Below are 25,590 nucleotides of genomic sequence, written 5' to 3' on the forward strand. Positions count from 1 at the left end.
GCCATATCCATCCCAAACATCCAGCCTAGCTAATTCTCATGCTCCCAGCAAAAAGTTACTGTAGAAGAAGAGTTGGTTTTTATATGCCGACTGTGTGTACCACTTAAGGAAGAATCAAACCGGCTTACAATCACCTTCCCTTCCCCTCCCCACAGCAGACCCCCTGGTGAGGTAAGTGGAGCTGAGAGGGCTATAAGAGAGCTGTGACTAGCCCAAGGTTACCCATCTGGCTTCATGTGGAGAAGCTGGCTTCATGTGGAAACCAACCCAGTTCTCCAGATCAGCTTCCACCACTCTTAACCACTACACCACTCTGGCTCTCTAGGTGGTTACCTCACTATAGTCTGCGAGGCTCCTTTTATGGAGCCAAGTACTGTCTTTCAGAGACCCTACCCCTATGTCACCAATTCTGTTAGCATTATTGAAGCTCTGAATATCTTATTTAAAGAGGCCGGTCTGGATAGCAGTTACTTCCAGGCATGTGCAAGGCCCATCCTGAGGTTGCCTGCCCAACTTGAGACTGAACCTTATTCTTTAAAAAGAAAAGAAAAGCCTGCTAAGAGTTTGTAATATGTTACTTTTTATTTATTACAGTTCTTTAGTGCCTCACTGTGAAAGCACTCCCCAAGGTTAGTCTGTCTCTGTTCAACCTCAGAGACTGCAACAATCTTGAGATATTCTTGATGGCAAGGCGATTCATAAAACCTAAAAATAGGGATTTGTCCTTGTTTGCTCATCTGTTATCAAAGTTCCTAGAGGGAATAATTGACCTCTACTCAACACTATCTTTGGTGTGTTAGTGGAATCTGTTCCTGGTACACAGAACATTGGCTGTTTGTTATGATACCCCACACACATTGCCTGTTTCCTATAACTAAAAGCTCTGTGCCTTATGAGAAATACCCAAAAGTTATTAGAGTGCCAGTTAGCTTGTGTTATGAGACATTAAGCCTCCCCATCAATTACCTGCACAAGCCCATTCCACAAGATCCCTGAAATCCAGTTGTAATAGATGACTCTTTCAGAATAAAGTATCTGAAAGGTGGGATGGGAGGCATGCTGGCAGTTTTCACCTGGACAAAAAGGCTTCTCCTGACTGCACCTGTCCAACAAATAATTTTGGTGTAGTCCTATCAGCATATTTGCCTCATCAGATAAAATTGCAGAAGTGGAGTTCTTGAAATAATAGTTGTGCAGAAAACAAAGGTACTAGATTGTATTGAATGCTTGAATTCTCTGGCAGATGGATGGGATTTAAACTGATTCCCACCTCCTACTGCAGAGCTCCATATCAACACTATTCAGGAAGTCCCTGTGGGATTTTGTGGGATCCTGCATTGCGGAGTGAGGGTTGGGGTCACTGGGGATGTGGGGGGGAGGTAGTTGTTAATTTCCTGCATTGTGCAGGGGGTTGGACTAGATGACCCTGGTGGTCCCTTCCAACTCTATGATTCTATGATTCCCCTGGATACTGAGGGCAGTGATTTTGGAAGGCACAGTGGGATACAATAGGAGGCAGGTGAAAAATGTCTGCTCCATAAGCAGAGTTCCATTTGCAGTTCATTGGAGACAACTCAAATCAGCAAATGTTTTGTTCTCTGTAGTAGAACTTGCTTTTAGAATATTTTTAGTTAAGAACTTGCTTTACTAAATGTGGTACAGCTTATAATTGAAGCATCTATTCAGTACTGCGAAAGATATAGGTTTTGTTTTGCTTTGTAAGGTAATTCTATAATTACATGCAGGGACTTGCTGCTTGCATCTTCTTAGTGTAGGAGGATCCCTGATGAATGCATGAATGGATGAGTAGGAGCAAATAATTAATTTTTCATTCTCTGCATTCTGATGTTTGCTAAGAAGGTGTGGTTTATGAAGTAGCATTACCAACCCTTAAAATTTCATGCTGCCAAGAGTATCTTCTTACTACTGAAAAGGGTGTGACCGAGTCACGATTTTCTTCTCTGTGTATTTGAAAATAGCTTCCACAAGTCTTACTGAAATCTTATCTTCAGACACCTAATAATTCAGCAGTCAAAACATTCATAGCCTAACCCACCTGACAAGGTTGTTGTGAGGATAAAACGGAAGAGAAGAGAACAAGCTGCTTTGGGGAGAAAGGCGGGATATAAATAAAGTATATAAATAAATTTGTTTGGAAATACTCCATAATTCTGAAGCCACCCACATGTTTGTGCGCGCACACACACTCAATGTTTTTAAGACAGTTGACACACTGTATTGGTCTCCATAGTCTCTGTGGTCTTACCATAGAGACTATGGAGGAGAAATTATGACGTCACCATTTTTTCCCTCCTGCCAGCCAATTTTTGATTTGCCTGCCAGTACCGGGAATGTGGGAACCCAATTAATCGCAGATATAAGGGAAGAATACACATAAAACAAACACTTCAGAATATTCTATGAAATGTTGTGTTTTGAGCCTCCCAGTTTTTAAACGTTTGTCCACTTCAAAAGTGAGCAGATTTACAGACTTTGCTTGTTCTGTCCTTGGTGGAACAGATCACATTAGAGGAAGAGTCATGGGTGAGTTATTCAGTTTGCATATCTAATTGACAATGCAGTGACATTCCATTGAGAGTTCTTTTTGAAGAGTTTCTGTGTGAGAGAAGAAAATCCCAGTTGAGCGGCATAGTCAATAGAAATTATCCCTTTTCTCCATCACTTAAGTATTGAAATGGTTCTGTATTCCATGTTGAATCTGATAATTTCTATTTGATTGAATCAAAGTTTTGTAATACACGGTTTTTGAAATGTTTCAGAATTGTTCAGCCACATCAGCAACAGCTTTTTGATGAAGAGGAGATGCCAGCGAGAGAGAATGAAGAAGCTGGTCCATCTAAACGGAAACGCCAGCCAAGTATGTCTGAGACAATGCCACTGTACACTCTATGTAAAGAGGATTTAGAAAGTATGGATAAAGAGGTGAGCTAAATGACTAATATGCTAGGGTTCAAACTGTTATAGAATAATATGTTCATATGCTACATTTTTTCTGTGAGAAAGCACTAGCCACGTACCTCTTGTTTATGGGAAGACATCACCTGATGGTTAAGTGCCAGGCTGCATACTGGACAACTCCCTTGTTCTCGGGATGCGTCATGGCTTTTTAGCTTCTAGTGATGATAGATTGTCTGATGTTGTAGATTAAAAAAAAAAAAGCTCCGCCCGCAAATCGTTATGAATTATTACTAATTGTATTTAAAGAGTGAATAATACTTAATTTTGTGTATATGATAAAGTCAGAAATAAATTCTATACATCTTTGTAAAATATTCACAACCCATATGTAGTATCATAACTACCTGTAGGGCCTGGGACATTTTATGTGTTTACAGGCATGTTGTAGAGTCAGTGAACAGCAAACTAAGCTTTTATAGTTGGATAGTTCTGGTATTTGGGTGATTAATGGCTCTGTCTTATCTTCCAGGAACACTATTGGATTTCTTTTCAACACTTTCTAACCTTTACAGTTGGATTTTAAGCTTAACTAGGAATTTCAGAAGGGAAAACTTTTAATAGTTTCATATTTTATTTGCTAGGATTCTCCAGTCTGTTGAAATAGTTGTATACTTCACACTTTGTGGTATCAGTTCTAATGGTTTTAGTGTCTCATACTGTTTTATCCAAGCCTTTTAATGTAATAATCACATAATCTTTTTATATAACATTGTTTCTGACTTGAACAGCCCATGTATTATCATTCATTTTGTCCTGTAGCTGGGATTAATACTTTAATGCTGTTTTGATTTGTACCATCAAGTGCATAATATACTTGCTTGTAATACTGTGCCATCCTTTTTTATTATGCATTTTTAAAGTTTTTTTTTAATTTGTTGTTTTTAACTGGTAGAGAGATCAAGGAAGAGTAAATGAATGCTGTAGTAAATAAAATGGGAGTCTGGTGGCACCTTTAAAGATTTAACAAAATTTATTCCTGCATAAGCTTTCACAATGAAAGTGAGCTTTGACTCGTTGAAGCTTCTTCTGGAGTAGGTTTTTTTAGTATGAAAGGCGCCGATGCACCCCAGTTTTATTTTGCTGCTACAGACTAACACAGCTACCCATCTGGAATTATTGTAGTGATTAATTTAATTTGAATGACCTTTGTGGGCCAATGCCAGTGGTAAGATTAATATTGGCTACCGCCTTCTTCCTTTCCCAGAGCTTGCTCTTTTTCCACCATGAATGAAGAGAATAAAGAGAGAATTTTGATGGACTCCGTTTCTGTGGCTTGTAATAGCTCTATTGATATCCCATCTGCTCCTGGTGATTTGTTTCTCCTGATTGCTCTCAATGCAGCTTTCACTTCACTTTCTAAAACTGTAGGTTCTTCTTCAAAAGATTCTTCTTGGAAAGAATATTTTATCCTTTCACCTCTTCTGTATAGTTCTTTAGTGTATTGTTCCCACCTTTTCTTTATTTTGTCCTGTTCAGTTAATGTATTTCCATGCTGATCTTTCAGCATTTCTAACCGTGCTTTAAATTTCCCTTTGATTTCTTGTATCTTGTGGAACAGATCTCTTGTTCTTCCTTTTTTTTGATCTCTTCTATTTCTTTACACAGGTTATTATAATAGGTCTCTTGGTCTCTACGTGCGAGTCGCCGGAACGTTGCACTTAGACTTTTGATTCTATTTCTGTCACCATCTACATTTGCTTCTCGTCTATCTCTGGCTATTTTAAGAGTTTTCTCAGACATCCATCGAGGTTTTTCTTTTCTTTTGGCTCAGGAATAGTCTTTGCACATTCTTTCTTGATAATATCTCTAGTTTCCACCCATAGTTCTTCAGGTTTACATTCACTTGAACTCAGTAATGCAAATCTGTTCCTTACATGGTCTTTAAACTCTTCCGGAATATTGCTTAGATTGTGTTTTGGTGCTATGAATGTTTTGGTGTTTTTCTTAAGCTTTATCTTGATATTCGATATTAACAATTCTTGATCTGTACCGCAGTCAGCTCCTGGTCTTGTTTTGGCCAAGAGAATAGAGCTTCTCCATCTTCTGCTTCCAATTATATAATCTATTTGATTTCTATACTGGCCGTCTGGTGATGTCCATGTATACAATCGTCTATTTGATTGCCTGAAACATGTGTTTGCAATGAACAGATTGTTGTCTTCACAGAATTCTACGAGGCGTTCTCCTGCTTCATTCCATGCTCCTAGCCCAAATCTGCCAACAACATTTGATTCTGCATTGTTTCCTACTTTTGCATTCCAATCACCTATGATTATCAGCATATCTTGTTTAGGTGTGTGATCAATTTCTTCCTGAACACTTTCAGTTTCTTCCTCATCCGCATCTGTAGTTGGGGCATAAACTTGAATAATGCTGATGTTGATAGGCTTTCCCTGAAGTCTGATTGATATTATTCGGACTTTGCATTGTAGCTCCTGACTGCCTTTGCTACATATTGCCTCACTATTAAAGCAACTCCGTTTCTTCTCTTTTTGTCATTCCCTGAATAAAACACTTTGTAATTTTCTGATTGAAAATGTCCTAATCCAGTCCACTTTAATTCACTTACTCCCAGGACTGAAATGTTTAAATGTTCCATTTCTTGTTTAACAATTTCAAGCTTACCCTGATTCATGCTTCTCACATTCTATGTTCCTATTATATGCGTCGAACAGCTTCGGACTTTCCTTTTGCATCTATTCATGTCAACCACTGAACGTCCTTTCGGCTTTAATCCAATCGCATCGTTAAGAACAGCACTACTCGTACTTGTCCTCTGCTCTACCCCAGTAGCAGATTGAGTGCCATCCGACCTGGGGGTCCCCTCTTCCAGCACTATCTTTTTTCATATTGGATTGTCTCATCATAGGGTTTTCAAGGTAAAGGTTGGTCAGAAGTGGTTTACCAGTGCCTTCTTCTGCGCAGTTCTAACCAGGGTTAGCTGTAGTGGCACTGCCGTTGTCTACGAAAGATCCTCCGCCAGTGAACCTTCCACTACTGCTGCTGCCCAGTAGCTAACCTTCAGGGATTCCTCTGCCCCCATCCCCATTGGAACTGACTGTTCTCTTCTGCGGATGTGGCCATTGATCCCTTAAGGGAGTGGATGCATCTTCGTCTGGTGTCTCAGCTGTGACCATTCCGTCTTGAGTGACTCTGCTAGGAGTTTAGTCTCTTGATAGAGTCTAGACCCCTTACAGTATTGCTCTCAGCTTCCCTGACACACACAAACCCCTCACCATGTTAAGTGTGCATCCAGAAGGGGGACAAGAATATGCCAACAGATATGGAAAACAAAACAATGGCCCACAGACTTGAAACGATCCATTTACATTCCAGTTCCCAAGAAAGGAGACATCAAAGATTGCAGCAACTATCGGACCATCGCGTTAATTTCTCACGCAAGTAAAGTGATGCTCAAAATCTTACAGCAAAGGCTGTTACCATATATGGAACGAGAAATGCCTGATGCTCAAGCTGATTTCAGAAAAGGAAGAGGCACTAGAGATCATATTGCAAATATACGCTGGTTACTGGGACATACGAGAAATCATGAAAAGCTATGGCTGGTTTTAAAGGAAATGGGTGTGCCACTACATCTGATTGTTTTGATGCACAACCTGTACTCTCTACAAGAGGCCACAGTTAGAACAGAATATGGAGAAACGGAATGGTTTCCAGTTGGCAAAGGTGTCAGACAAGGATGTATTTTATCTCCCTATCTCTTCAATCTATATGCAGAACATATAATTAGGAAAACTGGATTAGATTTAGATAAAGGTAGAGTGAAAATTGGAGGGAGGAACATTAATAATTTGAGATATGCCGATGACACTGCATTATTGGCAGAAAATAGTGAAGATTTGAAACGACTACTGCTGAAAGTTAAAAGAGAAAGTGCCAAAGCAGGACTACAGCTGAACATCAAGAAAACAAAAGTAATGACTACAGGAGAATTACACAACTTTAAGACTGACAATGAGGAAATTGAAATTGTTCAAGACTTTCTATTCCTTGGCTCCACCATCAACCAAAAGGGAGACTGCAGCCAAGAAATCAGAAGGAGATTGAGACTGGGAAGGGCAGCCATGAAGGAGCTAGAAAAGATTTTGAAGTGTAAGGATGTGTCACTGGCCACCAAGACTAGATTAATTCATGCCATCATATTCCCTATTACTATGTATGGGTGTGAATGTTGGACAGTGAAGAAAGCTGATAGGAAGAAAATAGATTCCTTTGAAATGTGGTGTTGGAGGAGAGTGTTACGGATTCCGTGGATTGCCAAAAAAACAAATCAGTGGGTTATAGATCAAATCAGGCCTGAACTGACCCTAGAAGCTAAAATGACTAAACTGAGGCTATCGTATTTTGGTCACGTCATGAGACGACAAGAGTCACTGGAAAAGACAGTCATGCTGGGAAAAATTGAGGGCAGCAGGAAAAGAGGAAGGCCCAACAAGAGATGGATTGTCTCAATAAAGGAAGCCAGAGCCTTCAGTTTGCAAGATCTGAGCAAGGCGTCAAAGATAGGACATTTTGGAGGACTTTCATTCATAGGGTCGCCATGAGTCAGAAGCGACTTGACAGCACTTAACACCCACACAAATAGAGCATAAAACTGCTGCTATCATACTGTCCTTATACAAATCTATGGTGAGACCACACTTGGAATACTGTGTATAGTGCTGGTCACTACACCTAAAAAAGGATATTGCAGAGCTTGAGACGGTGCAGAAAAGAACAAACAAAATGATCAGGGGACTAGATCAACTGCCCTATGAGGAGCGGTTTAAATGCTTAGGGCTGTTTAGCTTAGAAAGAGGGCTGTTAAGGGGAGACATGATAGAGGCCTATAAATGATGCATGGTATGGAGAGAGTAGACAGGGAGAAGCTTTTCTCCCTCTCTCATAATACTAGAACGCGGGGTCATCTGCTGAAGCTGGAGGATGAGAGATTCAAAACAGATAAAAGGAAGTATTTCTTCACACAACACATAGTTAAATTGTAGAACTCAGTGCCCCAGGATGTGGTGATGGCTGCCAACTTGGAAGGCTTTAAGAGGGAGTGGACATGTTCATAGAGGATAGGGCTATCCATAGCTACTAATAAAATGGGTACTAGTCATGATGCATACCTATTCTCTCCAGGATCAGAGGAGCATGCCTATTATATTAGGTGCTTTGGAACACAGGCGGGATAATGCTGCTGAAGTTGTCTTGTTTGTGGGCTTCCTAGAGGCACCTGGTTGGCCATTGTGTGAACAGACTGCTGGACTTGATGGACCTTGGTCTCATCCAGCATGTCCTTTCTTATGTTCTTATGTAAGAGCAGGCTGGGCTCCAATGGGAAAGGGCTGGCTCACTTGGCCATGCTGTTGTTCAGCAGGCTGGTCAGCGGTTTTTCTCTTGGGCAGGCAGGAAATCTTCAGATTGTAATGCCAGATATAGCTGGCGCTGTGCCATTGAACTGAGAACATCTCCTGGTCTCTGACTGGGCATTTCCCCCCATGGCTGTACTTTGGGTATTTGTAATTCCATAACTATGCCAAGTAATACAATGTTAAATGCTAACTAAATTATAAATAGCACATTTTATGTTGTTAAAGCAGCAAAAATATGTTTGGATTTGATGTGTAACTAAGTATTGCATATATTTCAATTTCCCCCCAAATTTCTACTTTTCTGGGGGATGGGGACCTGTTCCCATGGCTTCAGAGTTTCCAGAAATTTTACATCTCTAACCCTCTGACAAGACTGGGATTTCTCCTGAATTAGGAATAGCAAGTCATAAGATAAGGGAAGAGCTGCTGTTGGAAAATAAGGCGTGCAACTTCTCAGTATTTGGATGACACACAAGGTTGAATTTTATTTATTTATTGTGGTTTGTTTAGTTAGCACTCACCTTGTTTTGAATTTATGTATCAAAATTGTTGTGGAGGCTAATACTTTATTGAACTCCATTTATTCAGCTTTTCTTACTTTGTATGAATTGCAGCTCCTCTAAATCTTGTAAAAGCAATTGCTAAAGAATACTTGTCTGCACAGGCATCTTTGTCAAATAAATAGGTTGAGGCTGTATCCCCCAGTGCTACTGAGAAACTGCTAGTGTAATCTGAGAATGAATAGCTTTCTGTACTATACTGTTAAAATTAGCAGTGAAATAAGAATTCTCCATAGAGGGTTATCTGTACAAATCTTTATGGGTTTTTGCAGCAATACATTGGTTTTAATAACAGTAATCAAATGTTCTGCTTCAGCACTTTGTTCGCAGCCCACGTGTGCTGGGTGCTTCAGCTGATGTTGGTATCCTGCTGCAGTCCAGATGGCTGCAATACAATGAGTGCAGGATTGTCCTGAGGAAAATGGTTTCCTGCCTTTTCTTAGAACATGCCTCATTTCCTGAAGATCAGAATTGGGAAGGAAGAAGGTTGCCATGATATAGACCAGAGGTTCCCAAACTTTTTGAGTCATGGAGCATTTTTCAGGAGAGAAATTCATCACAGAGCACTAATTTTCACCTAGCACCTATATACTAAACCGAATGACCGTAGTATTTTTCTTTCCAATCTCTTCAAGGAGCACTAGGAGATGTTTCATGGACCATCAAGTGTTCCACAGAGCACAGTTTTGGGAACCTCTGATGTAGACATTCTCTAAGCTGGGATCTGTAAAAAATAGTTGAAGTAAAATGCAAACAAAAAGAAGGAATATTTTGTATTCTATTGAGTGCTTGTTAGGTCACTTTAGAAGACAACTCACTTTCTCCAGAGTCAAATATTCTGTTTGTTCACTATCTCCCTCTGGCAATCACAGTTGCCTCGTTGTTTAAATAAAGTGGTTACTTTTTCAGGCAAGTTCTGTCATGCTTGACCAAAATTATAATAGCAGTAGGAAGCCGGGGCAGTAATATAGGAGGGTTATACATCCAACGATAAGGATCTCTTTCCTGGTTTGAGAATGTACTGTGCTAATCACCATTGTTCTGAAAAACAGAAAGCAGTGCAGTCCATTTAGAAATAAATAAGGCAGTGACAAGCAGTCCCTGCTTCTAAACTCCCAAGTAGGACAAGGTCACAGAAGCTTTCTTCCTGTTTCATTTGATGTTTTAATAACACCGGTATACAATTGAGAGTTCAGAAAAACTTCTATGAAAATGTTCCATATTTTCAGTTACTGTCCTTGGTATGAATAGAAGTGATTTCTTGAATAGGTAGGAGGTCTTCGCTGCGTTTGCACTTCATCTGTTACATTTACATAAGAAAGTTATGAAAATTCAAAAGCTTGCAACCTTTGATTTTTGAGCTCATTTTATTGATATTAGGTTTATGATTATTTTGTAACAACTGTAATAATAATTATGCCATTAAAGGTTTCATTGTCATTGTCACATAAGAAAGTTTTTCATACGAAGTTTATAGATGTTCTTCTAGAGTTTCGCTCTCTGGATATACAGTTAGGCTTATCTTCATGAAGAGAGAACGGTAGAATTTACTGTGAAGGAGGTATCCCTGGATAGCTTGTCATCTCTTTAGAACCTGGTGTAATTCCAAGGTTTAGGTCTTAAGTAAATAGGCTGTTTCTGTAAGCACTCAGCCATCGCTTCAACTGTGAACCTGTACACTGTAATAGACCAGTTTTTTCTACAACTATGGATATATAGAACTATATAGCATAGCTTGTTTATAAACTGGGTTTGTATATCAAATTTTGTGCCGGGTAAATTCATATAAGCATGACAGCTATTGAGGCAAAATTGCTGTGAAGAAGGATCTTTATAGTTGATGTGCACAGACCTATTCTTCAAGAAGAGTTTTATTACTGCATCTTTGACAATTGAGTATAGAAAACGAATGAATACTCACTCTGGTGTTCAAATGTTGCAAGATACCTGCACAATCCTTTGTACCAGAGTAATGAAGAAGAAGAGTTGGTTTTTATACCCGACTTTTACTACCTTTAAGGAGTCTCAAACCGGCTTACAATCACCTTCCTCTCCTCTCAACAGACACCTTGTGAAGTAGGTGGGGCTGAGAGAGTTTGGAGAGAATTGTGACTAGCCCAAGGTCACACAGCAGGCTTCATGTTTAGGAGTGGGGAAACCCACCCGGTTCACCAGATTAGAGTCCGCCGCTCATGTGGAGAAGTGGGGAATCAAACCCGGTTCTCCAGATTAGAGTCCACAGCTCTTAACCACTACACCACGCTGGCTCTCTTAATCTGTAAGGTTTAAGGGAGGGGGATTTTGTGCCTAAGACTAGCTCCAGAAGTTTCCAAATTCTGCATAGGTAAAAAGCCCATCAGGGTTAATGAACAGACAACCGCTCAAAGAAAACTGCATGGATAGGGGAGGACCTTGGAATATTTGTTAGAGATTCCACCTTCAAGATGGCAGAACCGTTCAGTCGCTTCATGCCCTGAGAATGTGTACGAACAGTACGAAGCACTTCTGCATAAACAAGAAGACACTGTTATCTTTTATTTATACATAAATTCACTTCTGGGAGGTTAGACGTCTCTATTCATTTCTGCACTTGCATTTCAAGTGGCTAAAGTACTACGGGAATACGTTGGGCGCCAGTATGTCTTGTAACTAGTTTATAAAGGCCTGGCTAAGTTATGCCTGCTAACATTTAAGTTTATTTTATAATAAATACTGAATAAGTTATATTCTAGAAGTGAAGGACAGAAAATATGGAACTTTGCGTTCTGTAACTTAGAAACGGCTGTTAGTATGAATTCTGGTAAAACCTGTAAAGCATTCTTCATGCACTGTGGCTAGGATCCAGTGGGTATGAGGACTTGTGCCCACAGAGCAGCTTTCTCATGTTCATCTTCGTGGCTTCTGTGCAGTCCCGCATGGGGACTGCGCTTGCGCAGGCCAGCCGCGGAGAACTGACTAGAAAGCTTTTAGGAGCTTCAGAACGCCTGGAGCGCTCCCCCTCCCCTCCGTCCCAGGCCGAGAGCAACGGTCCGCCCAACGGTCAGTTGACGGAGGGAGGAGGGGCGCTCCCCCCTCAGTTCTCTCTTCGCCACCGTGGAGAGAGCACTAGCTTTGTTTCAGAGCGTCTTTTCTGTTACCTCAGAGAAAATTTCTCTTCAGGATTTTATTTCTTTTTTGCCAATATAATCTTATTTAACAACTGTGCCAAATGTAGAAATAGTATGGCACAAAATAATGACTGTTGTTACGTTTGAGAGATTTGTGCTTTTTCTTTTACTTTAAAAAAAAAAATTCTCTTCAGGATTTGATTTCCTTTTTGCCAATATGGTTTGATGTACCAAATGTGCCAAATATGAAAGGATTATAGCACAAAATAATGATGATTATGTTCTGTATAAGAGACATGTCTTTTCTTTCACTTAGAAAGGTCTTCTCTTCAGGATTTGATTTCTTTTCTTTTGTCAATGTGGCTTTATTTAACAAATTTGCCAAATGTACAATAGTATGGTACAAATTAATAATGCTTGTTCTATTTGAGAGACTTGTGTCTTTTCTTCTACCTCAGAAATTCTTTTCTTTCAGCATTTGATGTCTGTTTTGCCAATATCACTTTCTTTGACAATTCTGCCAAATGCAGAATAAGTATGCCACTAATTAATGGTCGGTTTTGTTTCAGATACTTGTTTTAATCTTGTCTCTTTTTCATTTTTACAAGTCATTCAGGCTGTGTTTCTCCAGTTCGAATGTCTGTGAGGAAATCCGGCTTTACTAATGCTTAGGTTATCTCCTCGACGTGTGTGGAAAGAGGTCTCAACCCAAAGGCTGTGATAAGGACTGGATATGCTGCAGCACTAGGGGTTCTGTCCCCTATGAAGTGCATAGATGAGACCTCGAAGTCGACAGGCTCTGAGAAAAGCCACTGTATGGTTGCACTAGGGGCTCGGTGTTCCATCCCTTACGATGTGCATGGATGAGACCTTGAAGTCGACAGGCTGAGAAAAGCCACTCTATGGTTGCACTAGGGGCTCGGTGTTCCGTCCCTTACGATGTGCATGGATGAGACCTTGAAGTCGACAGGCTGAGAAAAGCCACTCTATGGTTGCACTAGGGGCTCGGTGTTCCGTCCCTTACGATGTGCATGGATGAGACCTTGAAGTCGACAGGCTGAGAAAAGCCACTGTATGGTTGCACTAGGGGCTCGGTGTTCCGTCCCTTACGATGTGCATGGATGAGACCTTGAAGTCGACAGGCTGAGAAAAGCCACTGTATGGTTGCACTAGGGGCTCGGTGTTCCGTCCCTTACGATGTGCATGGATGAGACCTTGAAGTCGACAGGCTGCGTGGAAAGCCGTTTTACTGTGGTGCTAGGGGCTCTGGACCCCATGACATGCATGGATGATGTCTCGACGTCAACAGGTTCCGTGGAAAGCCTGCTAGTCTACAGCACTAGGGGATCAGTCCCCTAAGGTAAGGTAAGGTAAGGTAAGGTGCATGACGTGCAGAGAGAGGTCTCGAGGTCGAGCAATTCCAAGGAGGTGGGAACACCTACTCCTCAGGGTGTAAAAGCCTCGACGTTGGCTCACCTCTGACGCACCAACACAACAGCCACCTGGCTCTTGTCGATGTCATACACCGATTCCTCCTCGATGCCGAGATGAGCGGGTTCGAGTTTGCCTCCATGCCAGCTGTCTGTTGCTGCGGCATCTGTTCGGAGAAGGGGAGAAATATCAGCGTTGCAGCTCCCCCGCCCCCCGCTTCCCTCGACGTCAGGCATCGCCGTCGCTAGTGGGGTAAGCAAGCTTGGGCTGAAGCATTGTCCAGCATGTGGGGAAGGCTTCTCAGCCATGTTCCGTCCCCCCCCTTATGTTCCCTGAGCCTCTCCGTGGGATGCTCCTGCGGGAATACATATATCCCCATGGGTGTATAGACACTCATCCCCTCTGTGACAAGTGTCTTCCCACCGACCTCGAAGTCAATTTACATGGTCACCTTGGCGTCAAGGAGCGAGGGCTCATAATACGCTTCCTCTCATGTGTAACCCATCTGGGTTCCTGCCTGTCTCACCCATGGGGTCATTCAGCTCTATTTAGAATACTTAATCTGGATGGCATAGGCTTGGAAGATTTTATAATCTCCCTCAGATTCGAAGTCGGATCTGACAAGGAGTTGTGTTATGCGAAACCAATATGGTATACATTTGGCTTCTTTTCCCTAGAAGGTGGGAAATCTATATAAAGCTAAAAGAGGATGCTTGATTCCTCTTACAGTATCCCTCACCCAGTTGCTAGTTGCTGGGACACTTCTATCTTAATATGGGTCAGGTTCCCATTTTTATCCGGGGGTTGCTGGGGCTGCCCACTTTGACTCTGGGCAGGAGCACTGAATCTCCCATTAAGATCACTTTTCAGTGTTAGGGCTGTAATTAGCCTAAGCAAATTATGTACACTGATAAGTCTTGTACATATTGCGTTTATCCAGCATAAGGGGAGACGTCCCCAACTCACAGGGTGTTTGACTTCCCAAGGACTTTTCATACAGGGACAAACAGGCATGACTACAGGATAATAAATGCATAACTCCTGGGTAGATTTATGCTAAATGCTGAATGGTGCTCTTAACCATCCAAGGCACTGGGTTCCCTCCATATTGAGTTCATTGCAGCTGAGATCTCTATATTGCAATGCAAATAAACCCCTTTATTTAGGAACACGCAAATTTTAATCTATGTATTTTTATCTTGGATAAAGGAAAATGCTGATAAGGGACCCCGACTGGACCTCAGACTCCTTAATATGGATCCACAGGTGCCCACATTTCAGGATACTTCCCTTTTCAGATGTCCTTCCTCAGTTGCCTGGGAGCCTTTTTGGTTGTAGTCCTGAATCTAAGGACAATTATCTTAATTGTATGTTACAGTATGTTACAGGCTTGTTGCACTTGCTTTCCTCCTGTCAGCAGGTGGTGCTGTTGATACGTAATTAAATTATTATTGGCTATTGGACAGTTCATTTTACCAGTCCTGCAGGTTTGCCTGTCTCTAACCTTGTCAGCCCTATGTGTCGTTGGATTTGCTAGTTGAATTTGTGTAATCCCAATTGCTCCCTACTCAAAGGATAGCATTCTTTTTGCTACTTTGAATGTTTTTTTCTTCGAGCCCTTAACAACTCAAGGGCCCATGGTTTTTCTGTCCCTTTAGCTGCACGATTTATGTGCAAATGTAGATCAGTTCTTAAAATGAATAATTTTGATCACCATTGTTACTGGTCTATATCCTAGGGTATCTACCTATAGGCTTCAAAATAAAATAAAATAAAAATTAAAAAACAAAAACAAGACCAACAACTAATGGGGTTCAACTTGGTTCTGAGACTGGGGAATACTCCTCTGTGTGTATTGTGGATCATCAGTCTAAGAACATTAGACCTCTGGTACCTGAATTTACAAAACAAGGGTTTTCAAGAGGACATTAAAAAACATACCTTACCAAAGGCAAACAAACAAACAAACAAATAAATATATGTGTTTCCAGTCATCGTCCCCTACTACGGTTGGTTCTATTGCATATCGCTTTGGTTCCTGCTCCTTCCCAGACTAGTGGTGCAGATCCTGTCTGACAGGGCAACTATGCTAATACCACCTGAAGACATAGTCTTCCTATATCCAGAACTGTGCTGTGTTCTCTCCAGTACTAAGGTTCTCACAAGCACTTGTGCAAGGGTGTTTACCTGAATGTTTTCCTTCATGAAATCACATTATTCTTCTGGAAGTCAGGACAATCCAGTACCATTTTGTACCTTTTTTCAGCCACTGCTATGAGTGTATATAGCATGGCAATGTAAATATCTATAGCATGAGGGAGAGTTCCCTGTCCTGCTGTCCCAGGTTTTTCCGGTTGTGGCAAAGGACCTAACAGCACAACGTTTCCTTCCTGGACGTCCAGGTGGTGAGAGAAGCCTACTCTCTCAGACTTCCCAAGCTGACAGGTTTCATCAACCCACAAGTAATCCCTCACTCTATGTTCCCTGCTTTCCCTTTTTAAGGGAATGGTTTTTCCCCAGGTAGAGTCCTATTATCTCAAGTGCAGATGCAATATGTCCCTGCTTCCTACAGAACACTGGATGCCATGAGGCCGTCGGAGAGATTCTCCAGTTTCACTGGTCACATTTATTTTAATGCTGCATTTTTGTTCCCTGGCTTCACAGACCCAGGACACCAGTGATGCTCATAGGTCCCTATTGACCACAATGTTTTGTGTTCCCAATCTGTAGATTACTTTTGATGGGGATTTCGGGTACTTTCTCAAGAAGACTAGCTGATCAGGGTATAGCCCCTTCCTTCTCTGCCACAATGTCGCTTCACTACAGTGGGTGGCGTGGTCATCTCAACCATCTAACGGGACCTACCTAGAGTCACAAGGTTGTTAACAGTATTATGCATACCACACAGATAGTCATCTTATGCTGCCAAGTGGGCTCATTTTTTTGAATGATCAGGGTCAGACGGTTTGCAACCTCTTACTTCACCTTTATATGGGGTGTGTCATTACTCATTAAATGATACTAGCCTGGCTGTTATTCCCGTCAAGCACATCTGGTGGTCATCTCAGCCCTCTGTTTCCTGATTAATTCTTATTAAGTATTTGCAACACCAGTTTGCTAATGGTTTGAGGGCCTTGGCTAGTCTAATTTGTTTCCCTACGCTAATGCCCTTATTATTCTTTGCATTATGCTTTAAACCTTTTGTATAATGGCACCATCTAACCTGTTTTTCTTTTATCCACTAAGGTGCTGTTTTTGGTTGCTGTCATTTAACCTGTTTAAATTATTGGTCTGTGATCACTTTTCATCAGGTTAAGGTAGTATTACCTAGATTGAAGTTCGACCTTGGGTAAGGTCCCGTTGCCGAACCTGTTTTCTTCTAAATCCTCAGTCGCTAACTGAGCAATCTCTTCATGCAATCAAGTGCCTGAAGACCATGTCCTTCAGGTTCCATGCAGCACCTAAACAACCTATTGGTCTAGTGCATGGAAGGCTGAACCAGCAGCTTCTTTGGAAACGGTTTCCCGATGGTGTTTATAGCAATGCTGAACTATGCTGTCCACTCCATATGGAGGCCTTTTGCAACAGGGCTCATGTCTCTTTCGCTGTTTTCCTTGCCATGACAGATTTCTGAGGCTTCTCTAAAGTGACAACCTGGTCCTTCGATCCACATACCTCTGGCATTGCCCTGTAGATGTGGTCTCCAGGGAGGAAACAGCTGTTTGTGAGAGTTGTCTTTTAATTAGGTGACAAGCCCACACCCGCCTCCATGGTAGGTGAGCTTGCTATTCTCCCATGCGGGACTGCACAGAAGCCACGAAGATGAAAAACAGAGTTGCACTTACCTGTAACTGTTGTTCATCGAGTGGTCTTCTGTGCAGGCACGCATCCCTCCCTCCTTTCCCCGCTGTGGGCTACTGCTTGGTGGCTATGGTGGTCTTCCACGGCGGCGAAGGAGGGGGGAGCGCCCCTCCTCCCTCCGTCAACTGACCGTTGGGCGGACCGTTGCTCTCGGCCTGGGACGGAGGGGAGGGGGAGCGCTCCAGGCGTTCTGAAGCTCCTAAAAGCTTTCTAGTCAGTTCTCCGCGGCTGGCCTGCGCAAGCGCAGTCCCCATGCGTGCCTGCACAGAAGACCACTCGATGAACAACAGTTACAGGTAAGTGCAACTCTGTTTTTTCTCGTTGGCCTAAAACGCACAGCCACTTACTGCGGTTTCTGCCCAGGCTCCTCCCCGTTCCAGCCAGGATTAAATGAACCCGGGCCGGGGGAGTATCTGTAAGCATGACCCATGGCGAAACTGTGCGCTGCTCTGTCCGTGCAAACAGAAAACACAGGAGCAACGAACTTCCTGGTCGTCCAGCAACGCCCCCTCCCACTGGTGATTGGTCGATTCACTCTCACTGACCAACCACAGCCTCTGGTGTCCCGCCCCGCTTCTGGGTAAGTTGAACGAGCCAGGGGTAACGTTTTGGCTCCTCGAGAGCAAATCCGGGTTCGTTTTGGGTCGACACATCGCTCGGCCAGCAGCAAATCAAGTGCCGTTCGTTTGCAAGGATTTGATCCTGGGTGAAATTGGGAATCAACAGGGAGGAGCCTGGGCAGAAACCGCGGTAAGTGGCCGTGCGTTTTAGGCCATTGTGTTAAGGCTCCAGATGTCCATCCTTGAGGTCCCACGGTGCCCAAGAGCAGCATTTGTGGGGGCATTTAGGGTTGCAGCACGAGGGGAAAAGTGACAAAGCATGCTCTCTGGAGGGGTCCTTGTTCCCATGGAATTGATGCCCTCTGGATTCAAGCTTGTTTCTTAGTCACGTTCCAGTGGGAAATAGTGTTAAAGATGGTTGCGTGGAATAACTCGCTGATTGGATTATATATGGATATATTGTGAAGCAAAAGTGTGGTGAGCCTAGAACAGTGGAAATTCAGAAAAGGTTAGAGCAGTGTTGCCTGTTCTCAAGAAACGTTTGGATGTCGTGCCAAAACAAACACACACACACACAAACCAAACACCATCCAGCTTTACTTGCAAAGGAATGCATACAGCTGGTGTACTACCTGAACATGGTAAAAGTGCTGTAAACAACACAAGACCTGCAGGCCCAGATTTAACAACACCTCAAGGTGTGAACCTACTCCTTTTGGGGGCAAGTGAAAATCTTGTAGGACAACTTGACTCCAAAATCCATCATTGGGTATTGTTATATAATAGAAGAAGGAGTGTTGGTTTTTATATGCTGACTTTCTCTACCACTTAAGGAAGAATCAAACTGGCTTACAATCACCTTCCCTTCCCTTCCCCACAACAGACACCCTGGGAGGTAGGTGAGGCTGAGAGAGCAGCGACTAGCCCAAGGTCACCCAGCTGGCTTCTTGTGTAGGCATGGGGATCTCTTTGGCTAGATTTAATAATCAAGAATGTGCAAGGGTTAACTCTGTTAGCCGGACTCCACCAAGCAACTCGCCACAGTTACTGAAATTCATGTGAGCAATTTTGGTAGAGACAGTGGTTGCTAACACTTTGAGAGAGACTCCACTGGTTCAACAGGTAAGAGTTGTGATGGATGCAAGCAATTTTGATCTGCAAAAACGTCACAGTGAGCTACCATTTGTTCAGAGTTCGTATTATCAGGGAAAGAATTAAGCAGTCCCTTCTCTAATTGGAACAGCTCAGCTGGGCAGCTTTGTGCAGGCACACCTCTGGCGGCGTGAGCCTGCTTTACCATAACAACTGCCCCAAAGTAAGCTAAATAAGTTCCAACTTTTGTTTAGTTGTATTTGTCTTGAGTTCCCCCCCCCCCCACTTGTGCTCAAGTTATCAACCCTCTTTGTGGCCCAAAACTTCACAGTAAACCAAATAGCGGAATAAGGTTTGTGGAAATGAAGGTGGCACTTAACTGTGATTGTCAATAGCCCGGAACATCTCCAGATCCAGAAGTCAACTGGGCTTTTAAGGGGGCGTCAGCCTTGTCAGTGAAGAGCCCCGTGGCGCAGAGTGGTAAGCTGCAGTACTGCAGTCCAAGCTCTGCTCACGACCTGAGTTCGATCCCAATGGAAGTTGGTTTCAGGTAGCCGGCTCAAGGTTGACTCAGCCTTCCATCCTTCCGAGGTCGGTCAGATGAGTACCCAGCTTGCTGGGGGTAAAGGGAAGATGACTGGGGAAGGCACTGGCAAACCACCCCATGAACAAAGTCTGCCTAGTAAACGTCAGGATGTGACGTCACCCCATGGGTCAGGAATGACTGGTGCTTGCACAGGGGACCTTTACCTTTTACAGCCTTGTCAGCAGGAAAGTGAGTTCAGTTACTCTTGCAAAACTCTCCATGTATTGACTTGTGCAACGTCAACATGTGCCAGTAAAAGGTTTGACTGGAGTGTGTATGTCAATATCTAAACATTCCCTGTCTCCCAGCAGAATTACATTCCACCATGCAAACTATATAAGAAACTGTCAGAAAATCTAAAGCATAGTGATTCTTATAATTGCAAGCATGTCTCCTGTTGCTTTTAACTGCAGTGCATTTTATGTGTTAAGTGATCTGTGAAATAGATTTTCTTTCTAACCATTGCTTAGTCACTTTGCAGTACCACACTAATGTAATGTGATCTTTTTAACAAGTGACAGTTTTTTTAAGAGTAATTGTAGTTGTTTTTCATTTAGGAGTAATTGGCAGCTTCTGAAACATCATTACAAAATCAAAACCTGTTTTCATTTTTCTTCAGTACAACCAGTTGTTGGATTTAATCAAATACATTGTTCTACATTGCCTTTGCTTGTGTAGATAGTATATTATGTTTAATTGTTTCTTCAGACATAATTAAGCAGAGGAAGAAATTGTTTCAGTGGCTCTTCAGTGGCTCGATCTAATATGTTTGCAGCCTAAATAGGGTGGTAGTTTAGACCAATTCAGTATTATATAGCTGTGATAATTTGTTCTGCTAATACAAAATGAAGATTCTTTAAACCTTTCTTACTATCTGATATCAAGCATTCCAACTTGAAAGAAAAGGATGCTTTAGAAGTGGTAAAGGATAAACTTTAAAGAGCCTTACCAGCCTTATCTCAACCTTCAACCTCGAGATGAAACAGAGTATAAGTGTTTGCTAGCTTCTGTGTTCCACAGATGCTTAGCTTCTCTCCTTCCCCTCCCCTCCCCTCTTCTTGAGACATTTTCTATAACCTTGAGGTTTTAGCGGTAATTAAGAGTTCCAGTCGAGGACAATATTTGTTTTCTGCAATTATTTACTGAAAAGCCACAATAATATGGACAGGGTAGTTTAATTATTGACGTTTCACGTCTGTTTTACTTTCCATGGGTTAGATCCTAAGTACAGCAACAGCAAGCTTGCAAACAATCTATTTCCTGTCGAAGGCTTTCACGGTCAGAGTTCATTGGTTCTTGTAGGTTATCCGGGCTGTGTAACCGTGGTCTTGGAATTTTCTTTCCTGACGTTTCGCCAGCAACTGTGGCAGGCATCTTCAGAGTAGTAACACTGAGAGACATTGTCCTTCAGTGTTACTACTCTGAAGATGCCTGCCACAGTTGCTGGCGAAACGTCAGGAAAGAAAATTCCAAGACCACGGTTACACAGCCCGGATAACCTACAAGAACCAATCTATTTCCTTTCTGTGGCAGCCCTAGTCTCCCTTCAAAAACCACTCTTAAGGGTTGAGACACCATTGGGAAGGACATGGAATGCTTGACCAGGTAGTACAGCAGGAAAGGGAAATGGATACAGTTCCTCCCTCCCACACATTGTTGTGCAGGCTTTCACTTGTCCAGTAAACCAATTGCCCTTTCTTGCCAAAGTTCCCTGTGCCACATGGCACTCTGTTCCTGGCTGGCTTGAAAAGGGGGTGAGTGAAGAAAGCTACATCAAGAAAGGGAAGGCATCAAAAACCCCTGTTGTGGACTTGCTTCATTCACAGTGCTCTGGATCCAAGCTCAGATATCTTATCAGAAAAGCTTTATTTTAACAGGTTGTATAAAAATACTAATTAATTGGGATTCAAATACTTCCCCCCTCCCTATAGATTTATATTAAGGCTTCCTAGTGTGCAAAATAGCATTCTAATACCTTAATTCAACTACATTTGTAAAAGCGCTACTTTTCATTTTGAGTATGCTCACAATACTGTGTTACATATTCTAGCATTTTAATTTGTCAGGATAACATATGTTAATATGTGGCGATTTATGCTTGGGGATTTTTTTCCTGCATTTCTGCTGGCTTTTTGTACCATTCTTTCCAGTAGTAAAAATGGCTGGCCACTGTTATGAGAATGGCAAAAACCTGGCCACAAAGTAGGGGGTTTCAACATTCTCAGAAAACTTTCTCGTACGTAGAAAAATATGACTTTGTAAACTAATCAAAAGAGAGAGGGATGAAAAATCCCAAAACAGTTTGAAGAGGCTCTATTTATTTGTTTGTTTGATTTATATCCCGTCCCTGTCTGGCAATGCCGGGCTCAGGGTGGCTCTAGGGGCACACGGGACACAGAATAGTTGAGTCAATTAAAGGAAAGGCAGAGGGTTAACCTGCTGAAGCCCCTGATAGCTTATAGAATCATGCGGGGGGGAGCAATATTTTCCCTCTGGCCTGACATTTGTGAAACTCCTTCCACTGAGATTTTCTCCTTTTAAAAAATATTATGATATTTCTTTGGTTGCTTTTATTTTGCCTTTCAAGCCATTTTGGCCAAGTCTACAGAGTTTCAGAATATAAATGTTCTCCATAAAAATTTTCCTTTATGCTCTCCAGAGATGCGTGGAGGAAAGTAGGATAAAAAGCAATAAAATATTAAACACGTTGCCAATAATAATGTCTCAAATACTTCAGCTTAAAAACAATTCAGTTTTAAAGGACATTAATATATAAATTAACGTTATAAATGACTACTACGTTGAACCGTTGTGTCGCTTATAATTCTTGCTTGCTTGGCAGGTTGATGACATATTAGGAGAAGGCAGTGATGATAGTGACAGTGAAAAAAAGAAGGCAGGAGAAGGAAAGAAAACTCAGAGTGATTCAGAAGAGACTCTAAATATGACAATAGAAGAGAGGCCTGTATCAACAACATCAAGTGAAAGAAGTTTGACAGGTAGTGTGCCCAGGTATGTGTTTTTTAGCTTGTTGGAATTAATATTGATGATATTTCATATATCTGTTATTTCCAGCAGCCACCTTTCTATTGTAAATGCTTCATTGAACCACTTTGAAAACCTGTTTTGATATGCACTGTATGGGTAGAAATCTGAAATTGTCTTTTTTATGAATTCAACTTGTCACTTACCTGATTTTCTAAGTGATAAGTTGTCTTTTTATGAATTCAGCTTGTCACTTACCTGATTTTCTAAGTGATAAGTTGTTCTATCAGTCTAGATTTCCGTATCTATTTTGCAGATTTGAATTGGAAAGTCTTCAGGTTGTACCACATATTCCATTTTATCTAGTTATCCTATCTACATGGATTTCTACTTGAGATCTCTCTCTCTGTTGTATACTCTGCCCTGAACTCTGCAATATCTAAAACATCAACTAATTTTTTCTATGGGGGCCCCAAGGTCCCTTTAATACATAAAAATCTTCCTGGGGGAAGATTAGTTTACAATCAGTTTCTTAGTTGGGAATGATTCAAAAGTTACTATTATATCTCAGCATACCTGCCTATTTCGTGCAGTCTTTTAATTTACTCTGTAAGCTCTTGCAATTTTAACTCCTTCAAAATAGACCCCAATATACCTGAAAATAAGTTTCCTAAATATCATCTCCTTCTTCATGTTTCAGTAAGGTTCTCCTTAATTTATTGTCTGAGGCCTCCACCTTATCTTCTGATTCTGTTATCTTCTCATTTCTATGGGATATTGCCTCATTTACAGTACACCGAGAATCAGTCATCCCAATTTTTGATTTGATTATTTTGATTTGTTATTCTTTACTTCACATACGTTTTTAAGTATCTCCTCTGGATTCCCCTCCCCCATTAATCTCTATTCTTTTATCTTAACATTGTAGCTTTTCCTCAAAGGTTTGAGTAATGGCAGCCTCAAAGATTTTTAGCTTGCTTAAAAAAAATTGATATCCCTCAAAGACAAAGTGGAGGGTTCAGGAGAAGAGGTTTCCACTTCAGTTGGTTAATTAAATTTCTTCTTTGGTCCTTTTTACCTCAGCTAGCAACTCTATACAATTCTACTACTAATTACTATAATACTAACACCAAAAAAATTACTAAAACAACTTCAGCTAAAATTTGCTCAGAAAGGAAGCAAAAACCAACAGAGCCAAGGCCTGAGGTCCGCATCTGAGGGCCCCGCCAAAGGGCTCCACCCGCAGCACAGTCGCAGGCCACTCACTCACAGAAATACCTAAGGGCCCAGAACCCCGTCCCTTTAGCATCTCATGCAGAAAGCTTTTGTGCTCCAGTTGGGTAGAGTCTCTCCCTTAATTCCTTCTGAGTGTTTTGGGAAAGAGTCACCAAGCACAGGTGCAGAGAAGATTCTGATGTCACCAGCTCCAAATGCAGTGAAAACAGCTGCCGCAACTTAGTTCTCCCCACTTCCACTCAATTAAGCCATTTTTAAAGAATATTCATTGACATTTTAAAAATAAAATTTAGTTTAGCTTTAAAACAAGAACAAAGATGTTCTGTCATTTGTTAATGTTTAGAGATTCTGTGTATTGAAGTTACATTTTTGTGTAATTTTAGTTTAGTTTCAAAACAGATGTCTTCAGTTAACAATCAACATTTAAAGAAGTTCATATTGAAGCTCTTATCTTGACAAAGGATTTTGCATTTTAGTACTTGTATAGTTTTATGCTGTTTAATGAAAACTTCATTTAATATAATGTAACCTATGATTTTTTAAACATGGGGCTATTTTTTAGTAAAGAGCCAGCATGGTGTTGTGCTTAAGAGGAGTGGACTTTAATCTGGAGAACCGGGTTCAATTCCCCACTCCTCCACATGAAGCCTGCAGGATGACCTTGGACCAGTCATAGTTCTCTCAGAACTCTCTCAGCCCACATGGAGGCAGGCAATGGCAAACCACCGGAGGCGGCAACGTGTCTCTTGCCTTGAAAACCCTCCAAGGTCACCATAAGTCAGCTGTGACTTGACGGCACTTTCCACCACCATTTTTGAATGGTGGTCAGGGAAATTGACAAAAGTCAGTCAAGGAAAGTCCGGGAAATGGAAAATAATTATTTTTTTATTTTTTTATATATATAATTTTTTATTAGTTTTTTATAATAAATCCAAAAAAAAGAAAAAATATACATGATAAAAGAAAAGAAAAGAAATAAAAAAGAAATAATTTTTTAGTGGCAGCCCTGAAGACTCTAGAGTGGATGTGTTTTCCAAGAAGACCTGGAATAGGTCTGCTGCTGTAAAAATTAAATGTGTTCTTGGCTTTCAAATAAAATGCAAATTGCTGTGTTAGGATACCCCTAGTGAAAAAATAGCATCCAGATTGAACGGAACTACTTTCCTGTGTTTTTTTTTTTTTTTCCAGATCCTTAAATATAGTAGTGGCTGTCAGGGCATTATTTTGATACCCAATGCAGCTTCTAAAATAAAAAACATCAAATTGCTCTCTGAAAAAAAATCTCAGAATGTGATATGCTTGCATTAGGCAACAGTTCTGACTATCAGCACTGACCCAGACCACCAATTATTTTGAACAAGTGCAGGTGCTCTTATTAACAGCTCAGTGCTCTCTGCTGAAATCAGCACTTGAGATCTGTCATTTGATGTTGGTTTTCTATCTCCAGAAATCTAATAAGTCTATAAGGGAAGGTGACAGAGATTTAAAAATTCTCCTATTACATAATTCACAAGAAGGATTCTTAACTTTAAAAATGAACGGTGTTTGGTTACTCTCCCAGGGAAAAAATGCCCCACACGCCAAATAAAGTCTAGAGAATGCCTTTGAAAACCTATTGGTGTTTGAAGAAGTATTCTCTGTCACTTTTCAGAATAATAAAGCAGTTTTTTGCTTCAACATTTATTAGTTGGAAAAGATACGGCACTGTATTGTGCATGCATATGAAGTTATTTTCAGTTCTACCAACTGCTATGGTATAAAGTGTATGGATTTATCTTCCATCTCAGTAATACCTGATGTGGCCTAGAGAGCTTC

At 41.4% G+C, this 25,590-nt stretch overlaps 1 protein-coding gene across 1 annotated transcript in view; it reads left to right on the forward strand.

The window, feature by feature from the left end:
• The window catches only part of CTDP1 (CTD phosphatase subunit 1), a 76,792-nt gene that overhangs the window by 43,228 nt on the left and 7,974 nt on the right, over nucleotides 1-25,590 (forward strand). The window contains exons 11-12 of the mRNA XM_056854489.1: nucleotides 2,781-2,943; nucleotides 22,397-22,566. Of these exons, the coding sequence (XP_056710467.1) occupies nucleotides 2,781-2,943; nucleotides 22,397-22,566 (333 nt within the window). The remainder of the gene's footprint in view (nucleotides 1-2,780; nucleotides 2,944-22,396; nucleotides 22,567-25,590) is intronic.

Source organism: Euleptes europaea, chromosome 8 (genome assembly GCF_029931775.1).
Source record: "Euleptes europaea isolate rEulEur1 chromosome 8, rEulEur1.hap1, whole genome shotgun sequence".
NCBI lineage: Eukaryota > Metazoa > Chordata > Lepidosauria > Squamata > Sphaerodactylidae > Euleptes > Euleptes europaea.